This window comes from Eptesicus fuscus, chromosome 3 (genome assembly GCF_027574615.1).
Source record: "Eptesicus fuscus isolate TK198812 chromosome 3, DD_ASM_mEF_20220401, whole genome shotgun sequence".
In the NCBI taxonomy this organism is placed as follows: Eukaryota; Metazoa; Chordata; class Mammalia; order Chiroptera; family Vespertilionidae; genus Eptesicus; species Eptesicus fuscus.
In genome coordinates this window covers 45156656-45168722 of record NC_072475.1, presented here as the reverse complement: position 1 = coordinate 45168722, position 12067 = coordinate 45156656, and the positions used below count along the sequence as shown (strand labels likewise).

The 12067-nt window shown below is 40.8% G+C and overlaps 1 protein-coding gene across 1 annotated transcript in view; it reads right to left on the bottom strand.

Moving 5' to 3' along the window:
• Positions 1-8041, bottom strand: part of LOC103295196 (kininogen-1-like) — a 31390-nt gene extending 23349 nt beyond the window's left edge. Inside the window, 3 exon segments of the mRNA XM_054713144.1 lie at positions 1667-1751; positions 3282-3392; positions 7847-8041. Of these exon segments, the coding sequence (XP_054569119.1) occupies positions 1667-1751; positions 3282-3392; positions 7847-8041 (391 nt within the window).
• Between the last annotated feature and the right edge of the window lie 4026 nt (positions 8042-12067).

Genomic DNA, 12067 nt, shown 5'->3' with positions numbered 1-12067 from the left:
GTAGGTCAACACAACTGCCCTTGCAGCTGTTTCTTGGCACTCACTCCATAAGCTTGTGTGTCAGAAAAAAGATTTGCTGGGTGACTATTCATAGCTTTCCTCACTGCTCTCCCCTTGCAGAAGGTATGTGGCATCAGGGCAGTGGACAAAGTTAACAAACTGGAGGGGACTTACAAGGGAAAGGAGAACTGATGGGAGAACAAAAGATTGATGAACACAGAAGAGGGAGGGGAAAGGGAGTAGAGACCAGAGGCTGGTTTGCTGACGGCAAACGCAGCTCTGACTGGGGTAAGAGGAGAGATGGAGCAGTGTTTTGAGGGTGAAAGATGCAAATTCAGTTTTTCCAGGCGAAGGAATGATTTTTCATCCTGCTCCAACATTTCTAGGGAGATTTTTAAAATATTTAAAAAAGGTTTTTAATTCTGAAACATATTTGGCCAAAAAGGTTTCAGATAAGGGATTGTGGACCTAGTAGTAATTGTGGCAAAGAGCTTTTCCTCTCCTAGTATATAAGTGCTGTGTTCTGGATCATGTGAAAATTTGCTTATGAGCTAAAGTGCTTAAAATGAATAATAAAAAGCTACTCCAAAAATCAAAAAAAATAATTGTGGTTTCTTTTCTATTTTGGACTATTTTTCTTTGAATGCCACTTCTTGCAAGAGCTGAAATTCAAGAAATATAGTGTTCGTGGGTCCCTTATTGATGACTAAGGCCAAGATAGAACAATTGCTCCTCCACTGATGTTCATGAGTGTGGCTGAGGATGCTGTTCTGGAGCCTCCTATACTAAAACCGTATCTTGCAAAAGGCCAGTTCTGGGTTGGCTTTTGTGATTGACATTCCCTAGATGTGCCCATTCTTCTGCACCCAGCCACTGTGCCAACACAGGGAAGGAGCTAATAGTGGTTATATTTCTGCATAAGTTGCTCCATTCTTACAAGGTCTACTATACCACTCTGCTAATTGCGAGCTATGGGATACTGGGCAAGATATTAAACTGTGGTGGGCCTTGGTTTCCTCATTTGTAAAATGAGAATATTAGCACTTGCCCCCATAGACTTGTTGTGAGGATTAAATAAATCAACAATGTAAGAGGATTAGCACTGTGGCTAGTAATAAGTGCTCAATAAATGTCAGCTATGATTACTTTTATTCTGATGATCATCAATGCATTCTTATGCTTGTAACTTCAAGCCTGCCATTTACTTTCAGTCTACAATAACCCTCTGCAGTGAGCATTACTATGATCCCCTTTTAAGGAAAAGGGAAACCAAAAAGGTGAAGAGCTTTTGAAGGACTGCAGGCTGGATCTGACCTCAAAGCCTGTGCTTTTCTGGCTCTAGGACACCCCACAATGGAAGCATGTGGCATTGTTTTCTAGTCCTTTCCCAGGACCTTAGCACACACCTAATCCAGCTCTGCTGTCCAGGGAGAGTCCAGGGGATGATTGGCAGGAGCCTGGCCCCACCTCAGGACTCTGCCAACACAACCCGCCCCTCCATCCCCTCTCCCCCCCGCTCCTCCCTCCCTCTGCCCCAAGGCTGCAAATGGCCTTGTGCAGCCACCCACTGCCCTCTGGGAAGGGGCTTTGTCCAGGTTATGCTCCTGGCTCCACAAGGAAAAGGGTCATTTCCTCCCAGGGCAGTGCCACCCTATATATCAGCTACCTGGAGTAATGTGGCAGGTCTGGGTAACCACGGAGAATTCCATATTCCATTTCTTCCCGATGGATGCCATGCATTCTCCTGTGGCCTAGAAAGAAAGAAAAAGGAGACCATTTATCTTAATCTTTCAGATGGAGAAGTGCACCTAGTGCTGTTGCTAAGTATGGCTTTTCTCTTATTTAAAACTTAATATTCTTTTCTAACGGAGTTTTGAGACACAAGAATGAATGTTTTTATAGCCTAATAATTATTATTTACAAGTCATTGATATTCATGAGATGTCAGGAGGAGTGGCAGTGAAGATAGTGAGGTTTAAAATAATGCTATGTTTGGAGCACAGGAAATATTTCTTTTTCACCAAGGTGAACACAGTGCCCTAAAACTAGCCTGCCAGACTCTCCTCTTACAGTTCAACTTCAGGGTTCAACTGCACAGAGGATGCGGAGTTTCTGATACCATTGTAATAACCAGTTATTAACTGAAAAGGAGCAAAGGGAAGGCCAAATAGACACATGCCCAGTAAAGTCTGGGTGACATACGGAAGGTACTTGTCTGTCAGTCACACCTGGGAACATAGTTGGTGTGGCCACTGCAAGCACGGGAAGATTTCAGTTATTAAACTCCTAAACGAAGGACTTCTCTCACTTGCCTCTCTTGTACACTGGGCTCCTGGCTCTCTTGTTGCAGGGGACACACTCCCCTGCATGCACCCACATGGACCACAGCCGTATACTCTCCCGACCCCACATACACACACATACAATGGAGTAATAGTCGGGAACTAGCCTGATGCTGTACCGGACCCAGCTCCACCATGGAATGGAAACTTGGGACATTGGTTTGGCTTTTGGCTCTCTGAATCCCTAGCTGTACCTCTTTTACGACTGGTTTAAGGGAAATGGCGCTTTAGAAATGCAGATATGAAATTCCACACAAATAAAGATCTCTCATCTTTCTTTGTGAGTCTTAGAAAATTCTTTTTCGCAAGATATCCTGAGGACTGGACCGCCATCATCCCATGGAGAAAGGGATCCCCCACTTCCCACCAGTGGACACCCCATTTCCACCAATAATATTTTGACACATTGAAGAGGTGAGTCCATGGATTGTGGAAAGAGTGGTTTGCTTCCTGGCAGATACTGGCTGTTAGCCCCATCAGGCAAGGCCAAACAACCAGCTGTGGTGTAGCAAACAGATGTTAGGCACTTGGTTAAGGTATCTTGTTATTAAAACAAGATCTTTTCATTTGTATCTCCATTCTTCTTCCAATTTAGGTCAATTTTACCTCCCCTTTTCAAGGGAGCCCATGGGTTAAAAGTGGTCAGCTAATTAGAGGCAGAGTAGAATTCCAACTCAGGTCTGCACAAATAAAGCACCCAGTTGGTCATAGGAGTCCCCTCTTCATGGGAGGGCTTTCTCCACATCTCATGGCTGGCCCCTCATGCCCTTTCTGTCTATGCAAGAACTTAGACATCAACCATTTCACTTTTCTACACATTTGAGGGTTTATGTTCACCCCTCAGAAACAGGCTCAACAGTACTCATCACCCCCAGCACTAATAGAATAATTTGGCAGTTTCAATTGAGAAAACTGGAGGCTCCAGACCATCACACTTACAGCTTGTCCAGGTTCTTTGTAGTCACAGTCCTGCCAGGTTTTGCCACTTTGAACAGGACAGTCGCCCTCCTTCATTTCGTACTTGACAGAATAAAATGTGTCTTGGCCTTCCTGGAAAAAAAGCAATCAAAGATACATAAGGCTCATTCAATTGATAACAGCAGACCATTGGAGAGGGATCCATTGCAGTTATGAATATTTGATATTGATTTAATTCAACAAGAGCAAAACATTTACTAAAAATATTGAAAGTTATAAATACTTGGAAGAATGTTCATAATATATTTATAAACATGTGTTTTTAAGTAACAAAGTAGTATACAATGTATTAGCCTATTTTTATAGAAACCAATTACATGTACATATAAGATTTTGAAAGCCTGAAAAGTTATGTAGCAAAGCTCTTAACATGTTGTGTCTCAATGGTGGATGTATGGTTATCTTTTACTCTCTTCTGTAAACAAACATTCCTAAATTGTCTGAGAATTTTTTTGAAAACAAATATATATTATTTTTACAATTAGAAAGCAAACCAACAAACAAGAGTACTTTCTTTTTCATTTTTTGAAAAAAAATGTTAACAGGTATCTCTGGATGATGAGATTAGTTGTGAGTAATTTTAATATTCTTATTTGTATTTTTTTTCCTAACATGTCATAAAATAATAAATAAAACTTTAAAGCTCAAAGGTTCTGAGTTAGATGAGCTTTTAGATGCAAAATCCTGGCATGTTGGAGCAGCAAGAGACCTGAGAGGTGATGTTGCCTCGTCCCTCACTTTGCAGGTGAGAGAAAGGAGGCCCAAGGAGAGAGGGCAGAGCTTAGGCAGCCTCCCACCTTGGAAAGGCAAGGCCAACCCAGACCCGGGTCTGCTGAGTCCAGGGGCAGTGCTCTCTCAGAGCCTGCACTCCGAAGAGTATTTGCATCTAGGAGATGATGGAGTCAAACACGACAGTTCCGAGGTTCGTTTCAGGTCTCAGATTTTGATAAAGTGGTAGGTGATAGTGATTCTGTGGACATTTTAGAAAACACACACACACAACAACAGAACATTTGCCACAGATGTCAGTCAGTCTATGATGACAACACCAATAATATTGCTGAGGGCACCAGGACTCACATGACTATACTAGTTTGTAAAACAGAATGGCTCAATGTTACGTTCAAGAAAAAAAAAAAAAAAAAAAAAAAAGCCCATTGGGCTTTTTTCTTTAATCTCATCATGTCAAATGGATGGATTTTTCTTCCACCAAAGTAAACTATCACAGAGACATGGTGAAATTCATTTAACAAACTATTGAAAGCTTATTTTTTTTAACTTTGCTTTTTTTCCCCTTTAATAATAATTTGTTTTCTTTTGTATGATACAAGACTTCTAGTTTCTAAACAGGGTACATCTCAAATAAAAATATTCCCCCTGTGTCCCATCTTTATTTTCACCAGTGCAAGAAATCCTTCTGGAATATCAGCATGTGATTAAACAGGTATCCAACCACTGAATCTACAAGTTAATACATATTCTGTTATGGCAGAATAACCAAGAATTTCCCCCAAAGAAAGATGTTAATTTTCTAAATATGAAGGGGTCTAAGAGTATCATATGTGAACAAACAAAAATCTCTTATGCCAGGTTTTTTATGCTAAAGATGGATAATACACTGGTAGCTGAAGAAAGCTGAAACTATAAATAGATACAAATTAAGAATTTCTACATTTCTTTAAAAAACAGAACCAGAATTCAGATTTTAAAAGTGACTCTGTGTAATGGCTTTGCTTCCATATTTATCTAATATTGTAACAGTAAAACAGACACAAGAACGTTGATGACAGCTCAACAATGCTGGATGCAGGATGTTTACATGAGACTTTTATTTAAAAGTCCCACAGTTTTATTGACTAAGGCTAGACAGCAAGTCATATGATCCTATTTGATGCTTTTTCTACAGTGTCCAAGATCATTATCTGGACTGGGCCCCAATGTTCAGGATAAAGACCACAAAAAAGAAAATCAGGGTAGTTATTTAGTCCCCCTAGTTCCGTGGTCGGCAAACTGCGGCTCGCAAGCCAGGTATGGCTCTTTGGCCCCTTGAGTGTGGCTCTTCCACAAAATACCACGGCTTGGGCAAGTCTATTTTGAAGAAGTTGTGTTAGAAGAAGTTTAAGTTAAAAAAATTTGACTCTCAAAATAAATTTCAATCGTTGTACTGTTGATATTTGGCTCTGTTGACTAATGAGTTTGCCGACCACTGTCCTAGTTAATTGTTTGAACTGGAACAACAAAAGGTGGAAAACACAGACTTCAATGAATTAAAGGAGTTGGAAAAAGTTGGTGGAGAGAGGCATGGTATACGAGTAAGGTTATTGGGCTTGGGATGTCATGGACAGTGCAAAAAAGAGCATCCATGGGACCACGTATTTATAATGTCCTGTGGTGTCACTCCTTCAACGGTATTAAGACATCTATATCTGATAATAAATAGGTCAGTTATGCAATAAGGCAATGTGTCAAATATGCATTCGTCCTATGGAAAGAAACACCACAGAGCTACATGATACCATATACATTCTTTAAGTATTCTTGTGTTGTATCTGATTTGCTTGTTTTCAAAGCCACCCAGGCAAACTCTTCCTGGGGTGTCCTTGGAGAGAAGAGTGATCCGCTGAGCCTGGTTTGCTTAATGTTTCCTTTATTAAGAGATGATGATTGACTTTAAAGAGAAATAAAGCTAAAGGTTGTTTGATTTTGATTTTTTTTCCCTTTCAGTTGCATCATTCTGAATGCTTTCATATAAACAACAAAAAAATAATCACAACTAAACCCTCCTTTCTGCTCCCTCCCCAACCTAATAGTTTTGATGCATACAGTTGTATTTCTTGGAATCACACATCCTGTCAGGATTTATCTTCAACCTGAGTGTATCCATCAGTGATAAAAAATATTCAAAATCAACTAGAGCATTGCTGTTACCCTTGATGCATCCAGCCATCAAGACTTCATGGTAGGTATTTTATCTAATATAGTAGAACTGTATTAACTTCTTTTCTGACTCCTTTTGACATACCCCACTGTCCCTCATTTATCCTAATTTTATTGAGGTATAATTTATTGAGTTATATTTATTGAGGTATAAATAAATTTCATATGTTTAAGATATACAAGAAGATGATTGCTATATGCATACATTGTGAAATGATTTCCACAAATAAGTTAATTAACACATTGTCACCTCACATAATTACCTGTTTTGTGTGTGTGGTGAGAACTCTTAAAATCTAGCCCTTTAGCAGATTTCAAGTATACAATACTGCTAGGGTTCTTGTCCCAGGCTTACAAAGGGTTTAGCAAACTGGAGAAAGGAGCTGATGCATAGATTAAGAAGGAGTCCAAAGACAAAAGATAATTTTGAAAGGCATTGGGGGTCAGAGGAGCTTCAGCTAAAGGAACTAAAGACTACCCCTTGTCTAAGGACCCGTGCTATTTATTAACACAACTTGTCCTAAGGCAAGGTGGAGATAAAATAGTTCAAAGTGTAGGGTTTACAGAAGCATTGTCAGTTTGGGGAATAGACTACAGCTGTTCAGGTGTTTGGCCAACAAGAGGCAATATCATGCAGATTTAAGATGCTCTGAGGTGTCTGGCAGCAAGCAATCCTATTCAGGTTCTGGGGAAATGCTGTTTAGCTATACTAGATGATTCAGCCCTGCTGACACGCTGGAATTGGCTTCCGGCAAATACAGTATTATTAATTCTATTCACCATGCTGTACATTAGACCCCCAAGACCTACTCATCTTATTTTTAAAAAATATATTTTTATTGATTTTAAAGAGGAAGGGAAAAGGAGAGAGAAATAGAAACATCAATGATGAGAGAGAATCACTGATTGGCTACCTCCTGCACATCCCACACTGGGGATCAAGCCTGCAACCCGGGCATGTGCCCTGGCCGAGAATTGAATCACTACCTCCTGGTTCATAGGTTGATGCTCAACCATTAAGCTAAGTGACCAGGCTCATCTTATAACTGAAAGTTTGTACCCTTGACAAACACCTCCCCATCTCTCCCTTCCCACAGTCCTTGGCAACCACCATTCTACTTTCTGCTTCTGTTAAGTTTGACTTTTTTAGATTGCATTTATGTGTGAAATTATACAGTATGTGTTAGACATACCCCCTTAAACATTTCCTCCTCTTCAAGGTCTGGAGGTCTTTATATTTTACTTTAAGGCCAGTCACCCAGTAAATGCTCTTGCTGTGGCCTGAGTTCCTGGATTTTCCCACTCTACATAGTCCCTTTCAAATGACTCCATCTACCTTTCTTTAATTTCAGCCTAGGATACCTGTCCTCTGATGACCCAGGAGACCAACCTTGGAGGCTTGAGGACTAGTCATACCCTGTCTAAGTCCCAGCCCAGAGAATGGGGTTGGTCTTTTCTAAGAGCTGTAAGCCTCTACCTTTAATTATCAGTTTTTGTGGTGTGTGTGTGTGTGTGTGTGTGTGTGTGTCCTGGATTCAAGTGATAGCACAAATCCCAAATGACCTCAAGGTTAAACACAACTCACTCACCATCTTGATGACTTCAGTTATGCGGTACAATACAAACTGGTTGCCACTTTTGCTTCCATCATTGTATTTCTTCAGAGCTGCATCCACAGCCTTAAATAAATCCTCATTATTGCAATCAATTTCTTGCTGTTGGTCCTCTTGGGCGAAACTTGTTAGCAGCCTGGAACAAAGGAAAAGAATGGCAATTAACTTCATGATTTATCAGTCTCCCTCTGGGAGTTTCACCAAGAATTGGAAGCTATCTTGGAAACTGATGTGAACCCTCTTCAGCCTCTTATATCTTCTGTATCTCCTCTCTCTGCCTTAGCACTTTAGCATTCTGCTTGGCTTCCTGCTGCCCTCCACTATTTGCCCTATTACAAAAGGACAAATGGTTCTCCTGCGTTATCCAAGCAGATCTCAGTCTGGTACATTACAACACTGGGTCGTTGACCTGCTTGTTTGTATTTGGGAGGCATGTATGAGCACATTTCTGGGAAAGTGTACAACTTTGTATAGCAACTCAGAGTACAATCCAATAAAGGAGGAGAAAAAAAAATCAACCACCTGTTATTCCGTTTCCCAAATGACTTTCCCAAAGCTATTTATGAAGTCACTACATGTGACAACAATGCAACCATGAGCAGATACCTTTCAATAAAATTTCTTTGCACTCCTGTAGAGGACATGCACAGGGACATAGTGAGTGCAGGGAGTCTCACATCAAGACACTGGCATGACTGGAAATAAAAAATGGGCATCCTATCTGTTCTCTGTCCAAGCCAGCCTCTCTCCACTCAACTGGATCTGTTGTAGAAAGGATAATTTTCCCCAGGGTGGAGGAGACAAGGGATAAACTTAAGGAGAGATGGTTTGAATGAAGCCTGCTTACCCTGTCCTTCCTTCTTGTTTCTGGTTTGGTGGACTTTATAGGGGTCTTTCATTAACCAAGCCCGAGTAACCTTTTAGATCAAGTTAGATTATTCAGGGAGAGGAGGTCTAAAGGTAGGTTAAAGATGCTGGGAACCAATTCCAGCATGTAATTACAGGAGCTTCACTAAAAGGTTGGTGAAGCTTGGGCGGCTCAACAATGGCTGAGCCACATATGTAGTTTACCTGTTGGAACAGCTTCAGGGGTCCTCAAACTTTTTAAACAGGGGGCCAGTTCACTGTCCCTCAGACTGTTGGAGGACCGGATTATAGTTTAAAAAAAAACAACTATGAACAAATTCCTATGCACACTGCTAAATCGGCTGCTAAGCAGGACAGGCAGAGGTGGCAAAAACACCTAAATGTAGTTTGAGGACCCCTGGGCTAAATGGCATTTTCCCCAAACCTGAATAGGATTGTCTGCTGCCAGACAGCTCAGGGCATTTTATTACCTCCTGTTGGCCAAACACCTGAACAGCTATAGGCTATTCCCCAAACTGACAATGCTTCTGTACCCTTTGAAATCCTACCCTTTGAGGTGTATTATCTCCACTTTGCCTTAGGACAAATTGTGTTAAATAAATAGCTCAGGGTCCTTAGACAAGGTGAGCCTTAACTTCCTTTAGCTGAAGATCCTCTGACCCCCCAATGCCTTTCAAAATTATCTTTCATCTCTGGACTCTTTAATCATCTACACATCAGCCCCTTTCTCCAGAATGCTGATTTCTTTGTAAGGCTGGGAAAAGAACCCCGGCTTAAAGATATGGGCTAATAGATGTTTGCCTTCAAGTCTTACCCTCTTCCCCCCACAAAGATGTTTGGCTTCTTTTTTGGTGATTGGCTAGCTTGGCAAACCAATCTTCCTGAGAGCCTCTGTAAAAGAGGGATCCATGGGAGCTGAATGATGGCCTTGTAATAGAGTGGCAGGAATATCAGCTTGGCAGTAAGCCCAACCTTGATTCCCATCCAGCTCTGCTGCTTAACTGCTATGTGATCCTGAGCAAATCAGGGTCATAGCCTTTCTGTGCTTCCATTTCCTCATCTGAAAAGTTAAATATCATAATATGTTATGAAGTTTTCTGAGGAGAAATCAGATAATATATGTGCAGAGCCTGGTAATTAGTTCATATAAATTATATCTAATATTAGGGCTAGTTGGTTAAGTATCCCTGACTTACTGAAGCAGTTTCAGGTGTGTGATGATGGCAGAAGGTAGATTCTATTGTGTGTGTGGCAGGGCCAGGGGGTGGTGGGAGATGTAGGAAATGAAACTAAGGATGAAAAAGACTCGGGAAAGTTCTTAGACTTGAAAGAGAGACCCACAAAGATGGAGAAGCTGAGGTTGGGAGAGGGAGAAGATGACTAATGTGTAGGGTCCAGGAGGAGTTGGAAAGGAGCACAGGGCTGATCAGGGTGGGTGTTTCAAGTGAAGATTCAGAAACAGGACTTGCCAGTGTATACAGGCGGCATAATAAACAGGAAAGCATGTGACTTTGGAGGAGGCTGATCTGGGTTCTAATCTCAAGCCCAATTTACTAACTATAAGAAACACGTTTTAGCTATTGTGTAATAAATCTGGAAAAGGAGCAATCAATGGTATCTTGTCGAAATCTCTAGTACAATGTAAGCTCCCTAGAGTAGGGATTGTTTCTTACCCCATTATTCAGCTGCAGCAACTGTGTTTGCACATTATAAATGCATTCAATGGACATGAATTGAGAACATTCAATCCCATGTTTTCCAGATACCAATTTCAATAACTCAAACAATATTTGTGAAAGTACTTTATAAATTAGAAAATGCTACTGAAATGCTCCTGTGAGTTATTGAGGTATGCATTTTTTGGGTCTTCTTGGATTTCACCTTTCTTTAATCTTTATTTATGCAGCTATCCCTGTGTTCATGCCTCTGGAGGAATGTGATTCTGCAGAGCAGACATTTGGCTGGAGCCTCCCTGATTGTTTATAGTCGGCAACAGTTCTGACTGGCTGTTGTATCTACTCTGTTGGTCAGCGCTGATGTCATTTTGGTTATTGAATATTATTAAATATTTTGGGTATCATCATGTGGTTTCATGAAGTAACATCTAGCTGTACTATAGGGAGAAAATAGAAATGGGCTGCCACCATCACCATTTTTTACAAAAGGAAAATGGGGCCCAAGGAGGTTTAATGACTTTCTTAAGATCTTATAATCAATAAATTGTAGGACTGGGATTAGAACCCAGATGGGCCTTCTTTAAAGTTGCATGCTTTTCTATTTATTGTACTGCCTGTATCCATTGCCACGTTCTAGTTTTATTAATAAACTAGTGGCCTGGTGCATGAATTTGTGCACATTGAAAGGGATTTAATTAGAAGAAATATTTTAATATCACCATTTGCCCTTTCTCTATAATAGAAGTGTCAGAGATTAAAGAAAATTAGAAAAATGTATATGAAAGTAATATATAATTTTTTAAGATAAATAAACAATAACAACATGATATAACAACAACAAACACATGATATAAAAGCATCATTGATTCAGTGGATTCCTTGAGAAATGGAGCTCCCTCCAGCCTGCTGTCTGGGTCTCGGGTGCAGGTATCCGGCTCCCTCCTCCATCCTGTCAGAGTCTGGGCCAGTGCCAGCAGGGACACAACATCAAGACCCTGCTGGCGCTGCGATACCCAGAGTCAAGTCCTGGGTGTGGGTATCTGGCTCCCTTCTCCATCCTGTCAGAATCTGGCTGGTGCCCACGAGGACACAGTGTCATGTCCCTGCCCAACCTTTCACGCCTAGCAGTGCACATAGCCCCATCCACCCGCCTGTCGCGCAAGCACCCTCCTGGTGATTGGTCCTTATGGCATGAGGGCATCACCACCACAGGCTTTTTATATATAGGATAATTGACATATATCCCTTTGTAAGTTTAAGGTGTTCCACATGATGTTCTGATTTACATATCTTTTGAAATGATTACAATAGGTTTAGTTAACATTAATCGTCTCATGTAGATATAATAAAAAGAAAAGATTTCTTCTTGTGATGAGAACTCTTAGGATCTACTCTCTGAGCATCTTTCCTATATATCACACAGCAGGGTTAACTATAGTCACCATTCTGAAAATTTCACCTTAGTCCTCACTTCTCTTAAAACTGGAAGTTTGCATCTTTTGATCACCTTCCTCCAAGTCCTGTTTTTTCTTTCTTTTTTTTTTTTTAAATTTCTTTATTGATTAAGGTATCACATATTTGTCCTCATCCCCCCATTCCCATCCCACACCCCTCCCCACGCATGCCCCCACCCAAGTCCTGTTCCTGACTCTTC